This window comes from Erpetoichthys calabaricus, chromosome 5 (genome assembly GCF_900747795.2).
Source record: "Erpetoichthys calabaricus chromosome 5, fErpCal1.3, whole genome shotgun sequence".
In the NCBI taxonomy this organism is placed as follows: domain Eukaryota; kingdom Metazoa; phylum Chordata; class Cladistia; order Polypteriformes; family Polypteridae; genus Erpetoichthys; species Erpetoichthys calabaricus.
The window spans coordinates 6946519-6969053 of NC_041398.2; the positions used below are offsets into that span (position 1 = coordinate 6946519).

The window sequence follows — 22535 nt, forward strand, 5'->3', positions numbered from 1 at the left end:
GGAGCCCCCGGAGGAAACCCACGCAGACACGGGGAGAACATGCAAACTCCACGCAGGGAGGACCCGGGAATCGAACCCAGGTCCCCAGATCACCCAACTGCGAGGCAGCAGCGCTACCCACTGCACCACCGTGCCGCCCAGTATGAAAATCAACAAAGTAAAAAAAAATATGGTAACAGAATATATATATGTATATGCTTTAAAGAGAAAATAATAATAATAATAATATCACCTAGGAAAATCAATACAGTGATTAATGACGCTAATACAAAAAACAAATCATATAAAGAAAAACACATAAATATAATATGAACCAAAATAACATAAAAATCAGATTTCTACATTTTTATATATCTGTGAAATTGCAAAATTACATCAATAGAGTGATGAATGAGCCAATCAACTAAGAGATGTCACAAATCTTAAATTATGTAAAGCAGTAAGCGTCTGGGTGTTTATTCAGTCAGTCAAGATGCTGAAATAAGACTCCAGAGAAATAAGACTCCAGAAGACAAGAACAAGTCTTAACATAATAAGAAACGCCATCGGACTCTGAGCTGAAGGACACTGATGAAGATGTGACAGATGGTGACCTGCACGTATCGGGTGAGTCACATTGGGCAGATCGGTCCACTCACTTTACGGCTTTATCATTTTTATTAAGTCAACTGACTTCAAACGCTTCAAAAATGCCAACGTGTTTCAAGGGCACAGAAACTTTTTCTTCAGGGCATTGAGCCCTTAATTTTCTAAATAAATTAAATAGAATAAAGAATGAAATAAGAGGTGATGAGAACTAAATACCTGTTCATAAGCGGCAAACATCACAACCACAATAACAATGTGTGACGTGGAAACTGGAAGAGTGAAATGAGAACAAAAAAGAGACAGAAAACCAAATACCAGAGAATAACGTAATGAATGGTGAGAAATGAACGGTGACGGGGGGCTCACCTTGTAATTTGAACGGCCACTAAAGCAGCACGGGAAGGACACCTGACAACAGAATTAAACTACTGACATATCGGGCGCTGACCGCAGGGCCGGATTAAGAGCTTTGGGGGCCCGTAGCACATTTCAAATTTGGGGGCCCTTTTGGTCTGCATCATCTGAAGTTTAGATTCTGAACAGTTCAAACCGGACTAAATAATTATTTTACTCTCGATTATAATAAGAATCTTATAATATTTATGTAAATTTTATGTGTTGGGCCCCTAAAGTTTTGTTGTGTAAGAAATTTACAGTTTAAAAACGTAAAGATAATATTTTTAAAGACCAGTTTTTCAATGCTACACTTTTTCATTAAATATTGGGTCCACCATTTGGGGGCCCCCGAAATTGCGGGGCCCGTAGCATATGCTAAATGTGCCAATTGGTTAATCTGGCACTGGCTGACTGGGCTGCCAGGATTTTTCCGGTGCGCTCATTCTTTGTGTATATTGAGTGGTTGGTTTGTGTTGTTTGTTGTCTCCAATAATTACTTTTACTTGTGAAGAGCTTTTGAACATACATTGGTTAATTAGTTAGTTAGTTACTTAGTTCCATCAGATTTTTGTCCTCTATTTGTTTGCGATGATGGAGATTTACCACAGAAGTTGTCCCCGTCTGCCTGCAGGAATGCCGCCCATCAATCCCACTTCACCAGGCGGTACTGTGGTATGCAGGCTGGCGTTCAGGTGTGCTGGAGATGCGGAGGCTTTCGTGCTTCACTCTCGACAATCTGCCTTTCAGATGTTCTACAACGGTATCCTAATGTCAGGATATCAGTTATTCAAAGTGGACCACAGCAGTGGACTTTGTGACAAATCTTGAGATGGCGCCGTGTGTCTGTTTATTAACAACGGCTGATGCAGGGATGTGTTCGGAATTCTTTCTTTTTCCTCTGCTGATATTGAAACTCTTGTCATTCATTGCAAGCCATTCTATCTACCCTGGGAATTTCATTCTGTTATACTGGTTGGTATTTACATTCGTCCTGAAGCGTACGCTCAATTGGAAGAACAATTACTAGCTGGTAACATTCATAATTTGGAAAATCAATTCCTCAGTTCTTTCATTTTCATTATGGGGGATTTTAACCTCAGTAACATGAAAGACGATCTGCCCAGATAGCACCAACTGATCAACTGGCCCACATGTCAGGGTAGAACATTGGATCACTTTTATACCAACATTAAAGGGGCAATTTACCATTTCTCCTGTGCACCACTTGGCCATTCTGACCGCCCCATGATTTATTCCCAGTGTGGCAGACAGATGGGGCCCTTACTCTTATGAAAGGCCCTGAGGAGAGAGCACTTCCAGGACAGTTTCACTCCCAGTCTAACAGAAGGCAGCACCCTTGGTTTCCATCAGGGCCTTGCACCATGAGCATAGAAGCTCAGCTCTATTGGGGCCCATGGACAGCAGCAGGGGGCACATGGACATTTGAGGGGCCTTATTTGGCAGCACTTCTGCCACACCTGGAAGTGCTGCCAGAAAAAGCTTGTTGGGCACCTGGAGTCCTTCTGGGTGGCCTATTAAAAGGGGCCAGTGGCCAGCATCCAACGGCCAGAGTCGAGAAGAAGAGGACAAAGCCTGTATGGAGGACTGAAGGGGTCGCAAAGGGACTGTGGTGGTGCTTTGCTGTACTGTGTTGTAATGTGGGGAGCAGAGAAAAGTGCTACCTACTGTAAATAAAAGTGTGTGTTGTGTGCTGAACCCTTGTCCTGCCTGTCTGTGTCAGGGTACTCACCCGGGCATCAAACCAGCTGTAAACAGAAATTGGAACCATCAAAGCTCACCAGGACTGTTAGCCGCAGATGGACTCCTGAGGCTGTTGGAAGGCTGATGGAATGTTTAGGCTCCACGGATTGGAAAGCCATGAATGGCTGGTTTAGCAGCAGAGATGAATATGCTGATATTGTACCATCTTACATCTCCTGCTGTGAAGATGTGTATCTCCCTAACAAGTCCACTGTGAGATACAACAACGACAAGCTGTGGTTCACAGAGGAGCTGAGGGTTTTCAGAGCTGCTAAGGCTCAGGCATACAGGTCTGGAAAGAGGGATGAATAAAAAATCTGCAAAGCAGCAGTTTAATAAAGATCTGAGAGCTACAAAAGCCACTTCTAAAGATCAGCTGGAGAAAGGCTTTAGCAGTAATAGGCAGGCAGTGTGGAGTTCTCTGGAAAACACTTACAAATCACAAGCAGAAGAGGTCCCAGGCCTCATCCCCCTCCATTTTAGCTAATCAGCTGAAAGAGTTTTATTGCTGGGTTGACAAGGACATGAGGCCCTGCTTGGACTCTGACCCTCTGCCTTCTATATCAACAGTCCACCCCCCTCTCACAACTATTTCAGTGTCACACCCCTCAGACCCCCTTCACTGAAGTCCGAGTCACCTTCTTCAGCTTCCCTCCCCCAAGTCATTCCTCTCCACCCCACCCTGGAGGTACAAAAACCTTTTAGGAAACGGAATATCAGAAAAGCAGCAGGCCCTGAAAAGTCCCACTGGTCTTAGACCAGTAAGCACCTGTCTTTAATGACATATTTAATATTCTCTGATGCTGGGCAAAGGTCTGGACTGCTTTAAGGTAGCCATTATCATTCCAGTTTTCAAGAAGGATAAAATCTCTGAACTTAAAGAAGCCTGAGGTACTCCAGACACAAGTGATCAGAACACAAAGAACCTCCGCTCAGTTTAATGAGAGCACTCAGCTCACTCGATTGTCCATGGATCACACTGTGTATCTCATCCTGGACTGTTTCATGTCTTCCACCCAGTCTCACCAGGATAGGCTCCAGCTCTCTGCTGTCCTACACAAGCAAATTGAGACTCCTCAACATGAAGGAATAGTTTTATCTACCAAATTACATTTACATATCACTTAACTCCTTTTGTTTAATTTGCTTCCATTAAATACTAAACTTCACTCACCTGTTTTTCTTCTCTTTCTGTCTCCAGCTCGACCTTTTCATGACCATCATGTTCAGTCATTCCACACATCATGCAGATACACGTCTCATCCGTTTTACAAAATATCTCCAGACTTTTCTGATGTTTCTCACAGAGTTTCTTCCTGAGATTTCCATCAGGATCAACCAGCTTGTGGTGCTTCAGGGCTGCTACTTCATAGTGAGGCTGCAGGTGAGTTTGACAATAGGAGGCCATGCAGGTTAGACAGGACTTTACTGCTCTGAACTTCTTCCCAGTACAGAAGTCACACTTAACATCTCCAGGGCCAGCATAATTCTGAAATGGAGGCGAACTGAGTGCTGTCTTCTTTAATTTCTTGATGACTTCATTCAGCAGAGTGTTTCTCTTCAGTTCAGGCCTTGTGATGAAGTTTTCTCTGCACTGAGGACAGCTGCACTCTTGGCTCTGATCCCAGTAGTTGGTTAAGCACTTCAGACAAAAATTATGACCACAGGGGATGGTGACGGGGTCAGTCAGGGTGTCCTGACACAATGAGCAGATGAACTCGTCCTGTGATACAAACAGCTGGGCTTTAGCCATTGTCAGTCTGAGGAGAGGCAGGTAGAGAGTATCAGTCAGACAAACAAGGAAGTGAAGAAACGAAAGTGGATGTTTGTGGTCAGTGAGGAGGAGGAAGAGATTTAAAGAGAAAGCTGAGAGCTCACAGAGAGAACATCTGAGGAGACACTGAGGATGAACATTTAATGTGAAACAGGAGCTCAGAGAGTGAAGACCACAAAGTGAAAGAAGAGATGAAGAGTCTGCTAAAGATTAATTCACGTCATTATTTCTTATTTATTTATTACACACTGCAGTCCACTTTACACACTCAGAACTCAGTGCACATTTACAAATGAAATAAAATTAAAATAAAACACAACACATAAATCACTATAAACAGATTTGTAATGTGATGGATAGGCAGACCTCAGCAGACAGAGACAGCGAGCTGTTAAACTGAGGATTCATTCCACTCATGCTGGTGCTCTTTATTAATCACAATGTCCATCCCATAGTAAGTTCTCTTCTCTAATTTATCAGCTATAAGAATGTTAGGAGGAAAAGAACCAAATGATTGATGTTAATCAGTCAAATAACTCATAACCAGTTATGAGTTTTGTCAAAGCCAGTAATTCATCTTATTATTCAGTAAAGCCCCCACTTTATAAGTTCCCAGTTTTTAGACATCCATCAGGGTAAGTAAAGCCCCTCATTTTCTGAAACAGAATAATCCATCCATCCATCCATTCATTTCTCAACCTGTTTATAGGTTGAAAATGGAACCTACCTCAGAAATCATTGGGGGCAGGCAGGAACATCCAGTGAACAGGGTGATAGTCCATCACAAGGTGAACACACTCACACACACACGCACACACACCCACTTGGGCCAATTTACAATTTATTATAAACACAAGGATTATTAAAGTATGACCCTGTTTATATATTGGCATACTGTAATTAGCCCAGATGGCATCCATGTGTTTGTGTGTGTGTGTGTGTGTGTGAGTGGACCCTACCAGGTACAGGCCTCCTTTTCTCAGTTGTTTTCTGTCTTTCCTGTGGTCTTCCAGATATCCTCATGACCCTGCACTCCACTAATGGCTTATTTCTCATCCTATCCACAGCCTTGTAAATCACTCCTTATTATACAGCACCATCCTTTCACTGACCAAACATAAGTCACTTTGGTAAGCACACAAATGATTGTGTTAATGTGCTGATGAGCTCCATCATGGTGTGGTATGTGGACTGTAGTTCTGTGGATCACAAGTTACTACGGAGGACTGCTAAGACAGCTGAGGACGGACTTCATCGGTGTGTCTCTGCACTCCATACAAGACACCTACAGCACACACAACCTCCGCAAGGCACCCAGCATTGTGATTGACCTCTCACACCCAGCACATGGGCTCTTTGAGCTCCTGACATCTAGCAGATGGTATTGCAGCATCCGAATCAGATCATCCAGACTGTGTGACAGTTTCTTACCCCCATGCTGTCCGACTTGTCAATGTCTGAGCTCCACCCAGTACTTGATTTTGAACTCTGAACTGTGAACTTTACACTATTTGCACATTTGAAAACTTTGCAAATCAAATGTACACATTGCACTTTATGAGTGATAAACAGTTACTAAAGTTTTGATGTACATTAGTCATCTTCTTATATTTCACTTTTTAATACAGTAATGTCTCCTCTGCTATTAAGCTGTTACTGATCCAGTTAGAACTGATCTGCTGGACGTTGTCCTACCGTTGTTGTGTCAGTTTACTGCACACTGTCCTGTCTGTTTGCACTGCATGTTGTATTTGCACTAAGTGGTGTACATTGTCTTGTTGCACTACATGTTGTATATGTGTACAGTGGTCCCAATTTCATATCAACCTGTATGATGTATTTGAATGGGATGACAATAAAGAAACTTGAACTTGAAGTTGAAATTACTATGTGAGATGACATAGACTTTCATAATTATATCATTTATAATTAAAGGGAATTGTGGTACTCCAGACATCAGGGTGGGACATTGAAATGAGGACAAGGACCACTGCAGAGCTGTGAGTGCAACAGACCCAAAATGAATGAGAACGTGTAGAATGTGCTCCTCGACTTTAAAACAAGATTCTGACCTGAATCACTGCTGATGTACAAATGTGACGTGCATGTGAGTGACCATAGAGACCAATGACTTTAAAGAGGTCAGACAATGAGAAATGACACAATGGCTGAAGTGAAATAAGTGAAGTGAAATAATGAGAGAGAGAGAAGAGGACAACAGAGTTTAGGTCAGCAGTGAAGTGATCATCATGTGATGGCCTGTCTGATGACCGAGTGATTAAAGATTTAGACGTCAGTCAGACATCAGGACACAGATTTGATCAACAAGGAATACAATCTGTGATCACAGGACGGCTATTAGAGTGTGCCAAGTCAAAGGAGAAAATGTCAGACAGGAAAAATTAATCTCAGTTCTTTATTTATCAGGTTATTTTTCAACAGCACAGACACACAAGCAGCACACTCACGTGTTTCTCACAGCTCCTTGAGTTTGTTCATCTTGCCCTTTCTCCCCTGACACCATTCTTTCTCACTATCACCCCTCACTCCTTCTTTACTTTCTCCACTTCCTTTTGACCCCCTTCTGGCTCCAAGAACATGTCAGATTTAGAACTCACAGTCTCCACCTGCTGTTTAGGCCTGTAATACAGGCAGTCAACCTGGACCTTAATCTGCCTGTTTATACAGACTTACGTCAGGTGACATGCAGCATATTCAGGGTTCCTGAGGGAATTGTGAATTAAGGTTAGATAAAAGTTTTCACAGGTATCACATGTGATAGTACTTTAAATGTTGACAGTGATGGTGAAGTTATTCAGCTGACTCAACTCCTTAAGTTTGGGTGACTTTGACAAACCTGAGAGCAGGAAGGAGGAGGTGCAGTTTAATGTCTAATGTGACATCAAGTGCCTCAGTTAAATAACAAAATCCATCAGTATGACCGATACCTGAGTGACCAGTGAGTCCTCATCTTCAGATATTCACAGACAATTTATTCAGAGGTGACAAACCCCTTGAGTGACCAATTGAGGGGCAAAAGATATCTGGGGCCTCATGCATAAATGGTGTGTACGCACAAAAATGTTGCGTAAGAACGTTTTCATGTTCAAATCGCGATGTATAAAGCCTAAACTTGGTGTAAAGCCAGGCACATTTCCATGGTAGCTCATACCCTGTCATAAACAAGTTCTCTGGTCGGTTTTGCAGACTGGCGGCACCCAGCGTCAAAGCAGTGCAACTGTTCCTGTGTGGTTATCCTTTCTTTTCCAGATCCACATCCCTGACAAGGCTTTATAAATACACTGAAATTAACCGCATATTGTTTATCAGTTTCATGCATCTGATTGTAATTAACCTGCAGCAATATAATGGTCCACAGAATGGCCAAACTATTCCAAATACCACAACTGCTTTAGTGTTGTTACTCTCACTGCACCTTCTTTTTCTTCTATCAGCTGCTCCTGTTAGGGGTTGCCACAGTGGATCATCTTTTCCCATATTACTGTCACTACACCACTCAGAGTATTTATATCACTGTATCTGAGTGTGAATCACAGCTGTACAGCAGCTGATTGTAAAGAGAAGTATCGATATACAGCATCAAGCACACGCTGCCTCAGCCATTCGCTATTTGAACTGCTCTCATCAAACAAACGCTTCAGAGCCTTTCCTGTACGGACCTCGCAGTTCACAAACAGTTTCATCCAAAGAACTCTAAACGCAATCAATCAGTCCATCAAGTGCTCCTAGTAGAACTGTTTGTACTTATAAGTACAATTATCTCACTGTAAACTTGCAATACAGTTATAATATTGCACAACCTGAGCCACTTTATAAACTGTGAATTTACATATGATGATGATATCATTTTTAAGATGAAATGCAGCAAAATATGTTTATTATATTATACAGATAAAACTTTAACTTTAATTACATGGTGCCGCACGCAAGTGAGAAGCTAAAGCTTCGTTCACAGATTGTTCCTGCCTCGTGCTGTATTCTTGCTGTGGCTGGCGCAACACTGGAAGGATAGATGGATAGAATAATTAAACATTACGAAGATATTTTAGTGTTCCTTAAAAGTTTTGAAGAATCGCCGTTCTAAGCTTAAAGACGGCTTAACGTCTATTACAGTGCTGATTATGTGGTGATTGGGTATTTGGAGAAAGAAAAATAAAGACAGGAATTGGGAGTTAGTACGTTTGAAAGAGACAGTACTGCTACAATAAAGTATTGAATCGAAGGCCGCACACGGCGCAGCAAGCATCTTGGCTAAGACATGAACAATCGCTGCGCCACCGTGTTCCCATGTTTAATAACATGCTTTAACTCCTATCATCATGAAAATGATATCACGTATACTTCTCAGTATTTCAATTATTCAGAGAGCTGTAATATCACGAATGTAATGGATTCTGCGTCCTCTCGGAGGAAGAAAAAGCCCGGAACCATGTAGTGATTCACACATATAGAGCACATAGAAGATGAAATACAAAGCAAAGCATTTAACGTGCTACTTTAGTTACGATGAGATTGAGAAACTAGTAAATTAAGCAATTTTAAGATGAAGTTTATGATGTTCTACTTTAATGACAAAATAAACAAAGTGATTAAAGTGGAAATTTTGTGATTAAAGTTGACATTTCGTTCATTTTTCACACTGTGTGCCTTTTTTTTCTCTGTAGCCTAATAAGCTTTCATATGATACTCATACAGTGGGCTGCGACTCGCCTTTTCATGGCAACTTTGATATCTGACAACTTCTTTTTTATTTTGGGCACTGGCGACTTTGTGAACTTGAGCTTTCGAATTTCTCCGACACACTATGTCACTCGATCAACTTCCTTTTGTTGTTTATACCACTGTTTAAATAAACAAATAGTACGTTGTTCTTTGCCTCCACTTGGTATTCCCAAATTCTTCTATTATCCCTCTTACTTTTGCCATTCTTTTCATAGAAGTCTGAGCTTAAGGGCTATTTATATTGATTTGCATATTCACAGAGGTGTAATTCTGGGAGGATTTGGGGTGGGGCAGCAGGCGCGTGCACGTGAGTTACTTTTCACGCCGACCAGGAAAGTGTCCACCGTCTGAGTGTCATATGAAAGCTTATTAGGGTACAGAGAAAAAAAAAGGCACACAGTGTGAAAAAAGCACGAAATGTCAACTTTAATCTCGAAATTTCCACTTTAATCATGTAGTTTATTTTATCATTAAAGTATAACATCATAAACTTCATCTTAAAATTGTTTAATTTACTAGTTTCTCAAATCCCATCATAACTAAAGTAGTATGTTAAATGCTTTGTTTTGTATTTGATCTTCTATGTGCTCTATGTGTGTGAATCACTACCTGCTTCCGGGCTTTGTCTTCCTCTGACAGGACACAGAATCCATTACATTCGTGATATTACAGCTCTCTTAATAATTAAAATACTGAGAAGTATGCATGATATCATTTTTATGATGATAAGAGTTAAAGCATGTTATTAAACATGGGAACACTGTGGCGCAGTGATTGTTCATGTCTCATGCAAGATGCTTGCTGCGCTGTGCACGACCTTCAATGAAATGCTTTATTACAGAAGTACTGTCTTTTTCAAACGTACTAACCCCAAATTCCTGTCCTTACTTTTCTTCCTCAAAATACCCAATCGCAACACAATCAGCTCTGTAATAGACGTTAAGCCATCTGTAAGCTGAGAACACCGATTCTTCAAAACTTTTAAGATATCTTTTGCCCCTCGAAATCTCTTTGTAATGTTTAATTAATGTATCCATCTATCTTTCCAGTGTTGCGCCAGCCACAGCATGAATACAGCGCGAGACAGGAACAAACCGTGAACGAAGCTCAAGTTTCTCGCTAGCGCTGCGGCACCGTGTAGTTAAAGTTAAAGTTTTATCTGTATAATATATTAAATATATTTTGCTGCATTTCATCTTAAAAATGATATCGTCATCATATGTAAATACACGCGTTATAAAGTGGCTCAGGTTGTGCAATATTATAACTGTATCGCAAGTACACAGTGAGGTGATTGTACTTATAAGTACAAACAATTCGATAAGGAGCACTTGATGGACTGATTGAGTGCATTTAGAGGTCTTGGGATGAAACTGTTTGTGAACCACGAGGTCTGTACAGGAAAGGCTCTGAAGCGTTTGTCTGATGAGAGCAGTTCAAAGAGTGAATGGCTGAGGCAGCGTGTGCTTGATGCTGTATACCGATAATTCTCTTTCCGATCAGCTGCTGTACAGCTGTGATTCACACTCAGATGCAGTGATATAATTACTTCGAGTGGTGCAGTGAGATTAATATGGAAAAAGATGATCCGCTGTGGCAACCCCTAACAGGAGCAGCTGAAAGAAGAAGAAGATGGTGCAGTGAGAGTAACAACGCTAAAGCAGTTATGGTATTTGGAATAGTTTGACCATTCTGTGGACCATTATATTGTTTCCGGTTAATTACAATCAGATGCATGAAACTAATAAACAATATGCGGTGTCACACACGTGTGAATAGGAGGCAGCTGAAGGGCTTGGAGATGACTGGTAATACATCTGCCCAGGGAGTGGCGGGGTGCACTAACGCTCTTTCTAAGTTCCCTGCAGACCTTTCCCAGGAAATCCCACCAGGAGCCACCGCCTCAACTCGGGACCCCCCACTTCTGTTCCTGGCCCCGAGGACAACATCACTTCCGGTCCCGGCCCCAAGGATGACATAACTTCTGGTCTCGGCCCCGAGGATGACATCACTTCCCCCAGAATTCCTATAAAGCCTCACTCTTTTTCCCTGGAATTCAGTTCTGTTCCGGGCTCTTTCTTGTAAACGTGACACAAACTTAAAACATTTACTTTTTGCAGCCAGGATACCAAATTATATGGGTGGCTGCCCCAAACCTTGCCATGTCTCTTGTCTCTTCTTATAACAGCGGTTAATTTCAGTGTATTTATAAAGCTGCGTCAGGGATGTGGATCTGAAAAAGGAAGGATGACCACACAGGAACAGTAGCACTGCTTTGACGCTGGTGCCGCCAGTCTGCAAAACCGAGCAGAGAACTTGCATACGACAGGGTTGGAGCTACCGTGGAAATGTGCGTGGCTTTATTCCAAGTTAAGGTATTATACATCACAATTTGAAAGTGGAAACGTTATTACGCAATATTTATACATGAGGCCCCTGGGTGTTCATCAAACCATGGTGAGATAAAATGTCTACAAATCAAGGAAATTCAGGACTGTAGTTATTCCCTAGGAGTGGGCATGAGGTAACAATCACTCCAACGGCACAAAACACAAACCTGAAAAAAAAAATTAGAATTGCTGCATATCTTAGGTTTGCTCAGGACCCCCTGGATGTCCCCCAATGCTCCTTGGACAACGTTAAATGGACAGATGAGATAAAAGTTGATCTTTTTGGCACAAATGCACAGTTAGGTTTGGTGAAAGAGGGCACTGCACACCAACACCAAAGCCTCATCCCGACTATGACACAAAGTAGAAGGAGAATCATGGATTGGGTCTGCTTTATTAATTCAGGGCCTGGACACAATGTACATATTGATGAAACAAGAAATTCAAATGCATATCAAAACATGTAAGGGCAGTAAGTCCACGACCTCAAGTTTAAGTGAGGTTGAGTGATGCAGCAAGACAATGACTCAAACCACACAAGAACATCAACTAAAGAATGGCTGGTAAAGACGTTTGACCAAGTCAGAGTCCTGACCGTAACCCCACTGAGATGCTGCAGCGTGACCTGAAGACAGCTGTGCCAAAAGAAATACTGAGAAACTGAAACAGGTTTGTTGGGAGGGATGGTCCATAATTCATCCCAAACATTGTGCAGGTCTTATAAACAAGAAAAGGAAATGTTTGGTGGAGGTTGTGGCTGATAAAGGATGATCAACAAGTTATTAAATAAAAGAAATAAATAATTAAAACTTGGTTAGTTTTGCCAGTCCTCACTGTGAATTATCACTCAGTGTGCCTAACATAGACATGGAAAGTGCAGCAGCTGGTGAGTTATTAGTTTAGGCAGATTGTGGTTGTCTAGAATTGGGACTTAGGTGAAGGTTAGATGACATCTTAGTAGGAATTAATGCAGAAATCCAAGGAATTCCAAAGGGTTAACTTACCTTTCCTTGTAAATGTGGTTGTAAATCAACAGTGACCCCTTTTGGTCAGACTTCTATGTGTAGATCTGAGGGGTCACTGCACCTCACAATGATACACACACCTCATTGGTTACTCAAAGATTAAATCAAACTCAAATTTAATGGAGACCCTGACATCGGCAGTCACCCTGCATTCTACTCCCAAAATTCAGTCACATAAAGGCTTCTCCGCACCAATCCTGTGAAATTAATTTTGACACTAAACTACAAACACAAAGAGAACCTGAGCTTGTGGAGACATCAGATGACGATTGGAGGGTCCTGGTCAGTGGCCTCCTGGTGTCAGATGTCTGATTGTTACACTGGAGTCACAACTAAGCAAAAACCCTGGAGGGGCTCAGTGAAGGAGGTGTTGAACCTGTGCAGGAGGGTCATTGTGTGTGAGACGCTATAAAATGACAGAGAGCCAGCAGGCCAGTCCAGATACACACCTATTCTGGGGCCGTAGGGGGCACTGATTACAGTGCCCTTGTTATTGTGACACACTAAGTACTCAGAATTAGAACGAAAGAAACTCCAGGACTTGTCGTTGTGTCCAAGGCAGCAGCCCAAGCCCCACGCTTGCCTTTTCATTCCTTTATATGTGACTCCTCTTTCCACCGTCATCCGCTCTCAGTCCTCCGATGTACATTTTCTGTCATTTGCCCTCGATCTTTGTCGTCCGTCTTCAATACTCTGTCAACCGCCACGGCCCCCTCCCCCACCCAAACTGTGACAGTTTTGCTGCGGAAGTGACGTAATACTCCAGCCTCAACCTTCTTTACAAGTTGATTCGGTAAATTATTTGTCAATTATTTTTCTCAGTAAGAATTTACAGTGTGACTCAAATGCTTGAATGAAGGTAAACATTGTTAACTGTTGAGTGTCTTTTAATACTCTGTAAGCATTCATATTAACACATGTGCGTTAAAACATAAGCATTACGGGGAGATATTTCATGCTTAAAAGCTCACCTGTTATTAAAAAATAAATACAAACCTTTTTCATTCTGAGGGCACAAACTAATTTGGATTTCATCCGTTAAACTCATGAAATTTTTAGTACATCAGGTAAATAAGCACACAAATATTCCATCCACTTCCCATGGGCTCACCACCTATGGGAGGGGCCAAGGAGGTCGGGTGCAGTGTGAGTTGGGTGGTGGCCGAAGGCGGGGACCTTGGCGGTCCGATCCTCGGCTACAGAAGCTGGCTCTTGGGACGTGGAATGTCACCTCTCTGAAGGGGAAGGAGCCTGAGCTAGTGCGCGAGGTTGAGAGGTTCCGGCTAGATATAGTCGGACTCACCTCGACGCATAGCTTGGACTCTGGAACCAATCTCCTTGAGAGGGGCTGGACTCTCTACCACTCTGGAGTTGCCCCCGGTGAGAGGCGCCGAGCAGGTGCGGGTATACTTATTGCCCCCCGACTTGGAGCCTGTACATTGGGAGTTTACCCCAGTAGACGCCTTCGGGTGGGGGGACGGGTCCTAACTGTTGTTTGTGCGTATGCACCGAACAGCAGTTCGGAGTACCCACCCTTTTTGGAGTCCCTGGAGGGTGTGCTAGAGGGCATACCATCTGGGGACTCCCTCGTACTGCTGGGAGACTTCAATGCTCACGTGGGCAATGACAGTGAGACCTGGAAGGGCGTGATTGGGAGGAATGGCCCCCCCCGATCTGAACCCAAGTGGTGTTTTGTTATTGGACTTCTGTGCTCGTCACGGATTGTCCATAACGAACACCATGTTCAAGCATAGGGGTGTTCATATGTGCACTTGGCACCAGGACACCCTAGGGCTCAGTTCGATGATCGACTTTGTGGTCGTGTCGTCGGACTTGCGGCCACATGTCTTGGACACTCGGGTGAAGAGAGGGGCGGAGCTGTCAACTGATCACCACCTGGTGGTGAGTTGGCTTCGATGGTGGGGGAGGATGCCGGTCAGGCCTGGTAGGCCCAAACGTGTTGTGAGGGTCTGCTGGGAACGTCTGGCAGAGCCCCCTGTCAGAAGTAGCTTCAACTCCCACCTCCGGCAGAACTTCGACCACGTCCCAAGGGAGGTGGGGGACATTGAGTCCAAATGGCCCATGTTACATGCCTCTATTGTTGATGCGGCTGACTGGAGCTGTGGCCGTAAGGTAGTCGGTGCCTGTCGTGGCGGCAATCCCCGAACCCATTGGTGGACACCGGCGCTGAGGGATGCTGTCAAGCTGAAGAAGGAGTCCTACTGGTCCCTTTTGTCCTGTGGGACTCTGGAGGCAGCTAATAGGTACCAGCAGGCCAAGCGGAATACAGCTTCGGTGGTTGCTGAGGCAAAAACTCGGGCATGGGAGGGGTTTGGGGAGGCCATGGAGAACGACTTTCGGACGGCTTCGAGGAGATTCTGGTCCACCGTCCGGCGTCTCAGGAGGGGGAAGCAGTGCAGTGTCAACACTGTATATGGTGGGGATGGTGCGCTGCTGACCTCGACTCGGGACATTGTGGGTCGGTGGGCGGAGTACTTCGAAGACCTCCTCAATTCCAATAACATGCCTTCCAATGAGGAAGCAGAGCCTGGGGACTCGGAGGTGGGTTCCCAAGGTGGTCAAAAAACTCCTTGGTGGCAGGGCCCCGGGGGTGGATGAGATACGCCCGGAGTTCCTAAAGGCTCTGGATGTTGTAGGGCTGTCTTGGTTGACACGTCTCTACAACATCGCATGGACATCAGGGACAGTGCCTCTGGATTGGCAGACCGGGGTGGTGGTCCCCCTCTTTAAGAAGGGGGTCCGGAGGGTGTGTTCCAACTACAGAGGGATCACACTCCTTCGGGGGTTCTGGAGAGGAGGATCCGTCGGATAGTCGAACCTCGGATTCAGGAGGAACAGTGTGGTTTTCATCCTGGTCGCTGAACAGTGGACCAGCTCTACACCCTTAGCAGAGTCCTGGAGGGTGCATGGGAGTTCGCCCAACCAGTCTACATGTGTTTTGTGGACTTGGAAAAGGCATTCGACCGTGTCCCTCGGGGAATCCTGTGGGGGGTGCTCCGGGAATATGGTGTACCGGACCCCCTGATAAGGGAGGTTCGGTCCCTGTACAACCGGTGTCAGAGCTTGGTCCACATTGCCGGCAGTAAGTTGAACCCGTTTCCAGTGAGAGTTGGACTCCGCCAGGGCTGCCCATTGTCACCGATTCTGTTCATAACTTTTATGGGGCGCCTGCGCAGTACGTCTTTTGCGTCAACGGCCCATTGCCGGATGTCCCTGCGTCCATCCGGTTTACCATTCTCGGATAGTAATGTGGATTGACCCAAGTGATCAAGTTTTTACTATTTCTTCAATGCGAAATCACTTACAAATAATTTTTGTTACTCGACAATTGCTTCCATTCCCTGTCGAAAGTAGCCGACGGGCGACACCAGTTACAAGTATTCAGTGCGTTCAAAGACCTGTACGAAGTATGGCGACTAACACAGTCACTCATAAAAGGGGAGATGACTCGGTGTGGGAAATGGGGATTGAAACTACCTGGGAGGACATGCAATCAACGAGGCGATTAAACGGATCTCAAGAGACGTCTTCTAGGTTGGAAAAAAAGCGCTTGGCTGCCAAAACCATATATATACATAAATATATACATCTATATAAATAAAAATGTAAATGTTCGTTTGTTCAAAACCTTAAATCTCCGAAAGTTCTTCACCGATTGCTTTGAAATTTTGACACAACGTTGCATTCCAATACGCGCGTGTTTTTATATACATATTATATAGATGTCACACCTGTGACAGGTAAAAACATGCTTTTTTTGAAAACACAGCGCCATCTGTTGGACGTAAAAACAACACACGCCATACTAAATATTTTACAATTCTATTTCAAAGTTTTGATCAAATACATTTGTAAGTACGTGAATAAAGGCAGCGACATGGAAGTTTTTGGCGTGCAACCAGAAAGAAGTGATAGGAATGCGGTCATACATATCGATGAAATCGCACAGTATTAGGCCGGAAGATACGTAAGCAGCAATGAAGCTGTATGGCGAATTCTTTCATTTCCCATACATGAACGAAGTCCAGATGTTGTTCACTTAGCAGTACATCTAGAAAATGGACAACGCGTTTGTTTCACAGCTGCAAATGTGTAACAAATAGCCCTGAATCCACCGGCTACAACGTTAACTGCTTTCTTTACGTTATGTCAAAATGACGCGTTTGCGAAAACACTGCTGTATTCGGAAGTGCCTACGTATTACACATGGAATGCGAGTAGAAAATCATTTGAACAACGCAAACGAGGAGAGCGAGTCAACGGACAACCTGCCATATTCAAAGAAACTATGATAGGCAGACTGTACACCGTGCATCCCAATCAAGATGAATGCTTCTTTGTTCACATGCTGTTGGTAAATGTGCCCGGTCCAACGTCTTTCCAGCAATTGAGAATTGTCAACGGCGTTACACATGACACTTTCCAAAGTACATGTCAAGCTCTGAATTTATTGGAGAACGACCGACACTGGGATGTATACATTAATGACGCGTGCAACACGTCACATCCAAATCAAATTCGTGCATTGTTTGCAATCATATTGACCGCCTGCTCTCCTTCATCTCCAACACAATTATGGGAGAAATACAAATTGTACATGGCTTAAGATATTTTCCGTCGAATACGCAAGTAAAATTCAAATATAAACATGGACTTCAGAGCAGACATCTACAACTAAGCGTTGATAATGATTGAAGATTTGTGCTTAGAAATCGCGAACAAAGTTCTCAATCAATTGGGAATGCCATCACCGAATCGATCTGCTGCTGCTTCGTTTGATGTAGAATTTCGTCGCGAACAAAATAACAACACGGGTGATCTTTTGTCATATGTGCAATCAAATATTTCTAAGCTAACGCTTCAGCAAAAAGGCATTTACGATCAAATAATGCAAACTGTCAATAGCAGGGATGGAGAAATCAGGAAATTGGGAATGGAAAGGTGCCGGTTGATCTGACCTCAGGACGAATTTCATTTCCTCATAACTTCTGCAATTTAGTGACGTCAAAAGAAGAATTGGTTGAAAAAGTATTTCCCAATATTCAAACCAATTATAAGAATCACGATTGGCTGAGTGAACGAGCTATTCTTGCAGCCAAAAACAAAGACGTCTATGAACTTAACAATATTATTCAGTCTAACATTCTGCACAGACAATGGAACAACAAAAACTATTGTATACCCACAAGCATTGTGAAATTAAACATATTAGAAACGTGCGCATTCTCTTTTCTTTCTTTTCCATTTAACCAGACTGAGCCACAGCAACGCATGGCCGGGTACAGCTATATAGTAATCCCTCCTATATCGCGGGTATTGCGTTCCAGACCCCCCGCGAAAGGTGAAAATCCGCGAAGTAGAAACCATATGTTTATATGGTTATTTTTATATTGTCATGCTTGGGTCACAGATTTGCACAGAAACACAGGAGGTTGTAGAGAGACAGTAACTTTATTCAAACACTGCAAACAAACATTTGTCTCCTTTTCAAAAGTTTAAACTGTGCTCCATGACAAGACAGAGATGACAGTTCCGTCTAACAATTAAAATGTTTTTTCACCTGTATTATTATCATTCTTTAATTTAATATTATTTATTGTATCAGTATGCTGCTGCTGAAGAATGTGAATTTCCCATTGGGATTAATAAAGTATCTATCTATCTATCTATCTATGTAGGGGGGCTCGTGGGCTCTTATGTGCCCTATAACCCGGGAGTACGTCATGGTCACGTGACAGGAAGAAACGACGTGCTCCCGGGTTGAAGAAAAGGACTGTTTACCCTGACCCAGAAGGAATAAGGAACTGTGGACTGATTTGGCAGGAACACCTCCGGGTCAGAGTGTATAAAAGGACTCTGGGTAACCCAGTACGCAGAGCTGAGCTGGGAGGTAGGAGGGCGAAGTGTCTGGGCGAGGAGGATTGGTTTTGTGAGAGAGTTTATTGTATTTATATGAGTGTGGAGTGGAGGGTGCTTTGTGCACTGTACAATAGTAAAATAAAAAGTTATTGTACTTTCACCTGGTGTTCAGAGTGGTACCTGAGGGTCCGAGAGGTGGACAAATACCCTATCTGCTACACTGTATATATATATATATATATATATATATATATATACATACACACATATATACATACACATATACATCTATACTAATAAAAGGCAAAGCCCTGACTCACTCACTCACTCACTCACTGACTGACTGACTCACTCATCATTAATTCTCCAACTTCCCGTGTAGGTGGAAGGCTGAAGTTTGGCAGACTCATTCCTTACAGCTTACTTACAAAAGTTAGGCAGGTTTCATTTCGAAATTCTATGCGTAATGGTCATAACTGGAACCTCTTTTTTGTCCATATACTGTAATAGACTGCAGCTCGATGGCCGTGAGAGGCGGAGTTGCGTATTGCGTCATCACGCCTCCCACGTAATCACATGAATTGACTGTGAACGCAGTACGTACAAAACAAGAAAGAGCCCCAAAGAGCGCTGAAGAAAACATTCATTACACAAATGAGAAGGCAGTGAAACAATAAGAAGCGAGCGAGTGACGCATAAATTAAGTTCATAGACCTACAAAAGGTTGCCATTGATTTGAGGCAAGATTGCTTTTCTCCTGTACAACTATACGTTGCATTCTCAACAGTAAGCTTGCACAGCTTGGTCATATTACAACCACAGTGCTGAACTGACAACATGGTATACAAAGAGAACTATAACAATCGTAATAAATGAACAATAAAACAGCAGAGAACCCGTGGATTAAATAAAAAGGCTGCTTCCTTGGCAAAGCAAGGAAAAAGGATGGCCTTATATGGCGTTCGTTTATAAAACAGCGGAGAAGCTGTGTAAAAGCTGCTTCACAAAAAAACAGCGGAGCGCCTTATATGAGCAGGCAGTCAGCTAAAGAAGGGAATCAATAAATAACTATAATCGTAATAAACGACCAAAAAATAGCCGAGAATCCGCGGATTACATAAAGGAAATGGGTACCTGAACAGAAAAGTGAGTCTCAAATAGCTACACAATAACTATAACAATCGTGATGAACGAACAATAAAACACTACAGAACTGCGAAGCAAGGAGAAAGGAAGGCCTTATATGGCGTTCATTTATAAAAAAGCGGAGAAGCTGTGTAAAGGCAGCTTCACAAAAAATCAGATCCTTAACAAATTGTTATTGGTATATTTTCCCTCAGTTTAAAAAGGTTTTCTTTTCTTCTTAATAAAAATTTAAAAGCAGTACTTCGCCGCTGCGTAAGGCTAAAATTTGGCAGGCTCATTCCTTACAGCTTAATTACAAAAGTTAAGCAGGTTTTATTTCGAAATTCCACGAGTAACGGTCATAACTGAATCCTACTTACGTACATATATACGTCCATAGACTGCAGCTCGGTCGATGTGTGAGGCCGGGTTGCATCCTGCATCCCCCGGCCTCCCACGTAGTTGGCTGCCTGCCTATATTGCGTCCCCCGTCCCCACGCCTCCCATGTAGTTGGCTGCCTGCCTATTTTACATGTTTGGAGAACCGCCAATGCCTCTTAAACATCTTAGATTCACAGGTGACGATTTGAGTAGTGGACACTTTGATGTTTATGAATGTTTTAACTCTCAAAAGCTGGATGCGAAGTTATCGATGAAACCAGTTGTATGCTTACAACGCGTGACAGATGCCGAATGTCACTTCAACACAACAAGTCCTGCAAATAATTATTTGTATATTTTCCCTCAGTTTAAAAATGTTTACTTTTCTTCTTAATAACAATTTTAAGGCAGTATTTCGCCGCTGCTAAGCGCGGGTATTTTGCTAGTCTCTACTAATAAAAGCCAAAACCCTCACTGACTCACTCATTACTAACTCTCCAACTTCCCGTGTAGGTAGAAAGCTAAGCAGGTTTCATTTCGAAATTCTACACGTAACGGTCATAATGGTCGACAACGTCCGCCATGTTAAACTTTCTTATTTATGGCCCCATCTTCTTGAAATTTGGTAGGCGGCTTCCCTGCACTAACCGAAACCGATGTACGTACTTATTTCGGTGGTATGACACCACTATTGACCGTCATATTGAACTTTCCAACGGTCTTTGTTACTTAATGGGCCCATCTTCAAGAAATTTGATACGCGGGTTCCCAACGCTAACTGAATCCTACTTACGTACATATATACGTCCATAGCCTGCATCTCAGTCCACACTCTGAATCCTCCAGGCACTCCTGAGCATAATCTAATTTTGAAGGTTGGGGCACCAATAACGTTACTGAGAAACTTACAGACACCAAAACTTTGTAATGGCACGAGACTTCAGGTCACGTGCCTGCAAAAGAACCTAATTGAGGCAATTATTTTTACTGGTGGTGGCTCAGGGGAGAGAGTTTTTATTCCTCGCATCCCCGTTGTACCCTCTGATCTCCCATTTCAATTCAAACGCCTCCAATTTCCACTAAGGCCCCTGCTTCACAATGACAATTAATAAGTCTCAGGGACAGACCCTACAAAAGGTTGGCATTGATTTGAGGCAAGATTGCTTTTCACATGGCCAACTATACGTTGCATGCTCAAGAGTAAGCTCAGCACACAGCTTGGTCATATTACAACTGGAGGGGTGAACTGACAACGTGGTATACAAAGAGATCCTTAACAAATAATTATTGGTACATTTTCCCTCAGTTTATTATTTAAAATTTTAAAGCAGTACTTCACCGCTGCGAAGCGCGGGTATTTTGCTAGTAATAAGATAAAGAGAGGAAGAAGATCTAAGGATATGGGAAGGAATGGAGATGTGAGGAAGATCAAAATGATAAGGAGGTGCCAGATTATGGAGGATCTTGTAAGTAATTAGCAGAATCTTAAAATCAATGTGATATTTAACAAGGAGCCAGTGAAGCTGCTGAAGGACTGGAGTGATGTGTTCAATGGAAGATGTTCTGGTAATAATATGAGCTGCAGCATTCTGAACATACTGAAGTTATAAAGAAGATTGTGAGGAAGACCAGAGAGGACAGACTTACAATAATTAATATGAGATGTGACCAGAGCATGAACGAGAATAGCAGTGCTGGTTGCTGAGAGAGATGGCCGTAAACAGCTGAGATAGAAATATGCAGACCAAGTTACAATATTAATGTCTGCCTCAAATTTTAAGGTGCTATCAAGAATGACACCTACGTTCTTAACCTGGGAGTAAGAAAAGATTATAACATTTGTCAGAACTGATTTAGTTCCTACCAGAAGAACCTCTGTTTTATTACTATTCAATTTAATAAAATAAGCAGACAGCCATGATTTAACTTCCTGCAGACAGTCAGAGAAGGAAGAAGGAGGAAGAGTGGAATCAGGCTTAGTAGACATAGAGCTGGGGGTCGTCAGCATAACAGTGAAAGTAAATATCAAATTTCCTAAAGATATGACCAAGAGGCAGAAGATAAATAATAAATAGAAGGGGGCCCAAGACAGAGCCCTGGGGAACACCACTAACAACTGGAAAAACTTGGGGTCTAAAATTTTTTAGTTGTACAAACTGACATCTGAGAGATAAGATTTGAACCAGGCATGTGGCGTGCAATCGATTTTAATCTGTCAAGGAGAATATCATGAGATATTGTATCGAAGGCTGAGCTCAGATCAAGGAGCACAAGTGTGGTCAACAGCCCCGAGTCAGCTGCCATTAGCAGGTCATTGGGGATTTTAATCAGGGCTGTCTCTGTACTGTGAAATGGACAAAAGCCGCACTGAAATTGTTCAAAACAAATTATTGTCAGTAAGGTGAGAGTAAACCTGCATGGCAATAGTTTACAAATGTTTTTTAAAGGAAAGATAAATTGAGTATGAGGTAT

At 42.8% G+C, this 22535-nt stretch overlaps 4 protein-coding genes across 27 annotated transcripts in view; 3 read left to right on the plus strand and 1 right to left on the minus strand.

Annotated features, from left to right (window-relative positions):
• Positions 1-4529, minus strand: part of LOC114641503 (tripartite motif-containing protein 16-like) — a 1283323-nt gene extending 1278794 nt beyond the window's left edge. For all 11 annotated transcript variants that reach the window (XR_007934967.1, XR_007934966.1, XR_007934961.1 and 8 more), the window contains exon 1: positions 3920-4529. Coding sequence is in view for 2 of the 11 variants with exons in the window: in XM_051927841.1 (XP_051783801.1) it covers positions 3920-4498 (579 nt within the window). In the remaining 9 variants the exon portion in view is untranslated. The remainder of the gene's footprint in view (positions 1-3919) is intronic.
• The window catches only part of LOC114652414 (tripartite motif-containing protein 16-like), a 1097043-nt gene that overhangs the window by 695354 nt on the left and 379154 nt on the right, over positions 1-22535 (plus strand). The window lies entirely within an intron of this gene.
• LOC114643026 (tripartite motif-containing protein 16-like) overlaps positions 1-22535 on the plus strand; it is a 1170030-nt gene that overhangs the window by 495479 nt on the left and 652016 nt on the right. The window lies entirely within an intron of this gene.
• The window catches only part of LOC127527845 (zinc finger protein 184-like), a 579825-nt gene that overhangs the window by 433243 nt on the left and 124047 nt on the right, over positions 1-22535 (plus strand). The gene's annotated exons all lie outside the window — the stretch shown is intronic.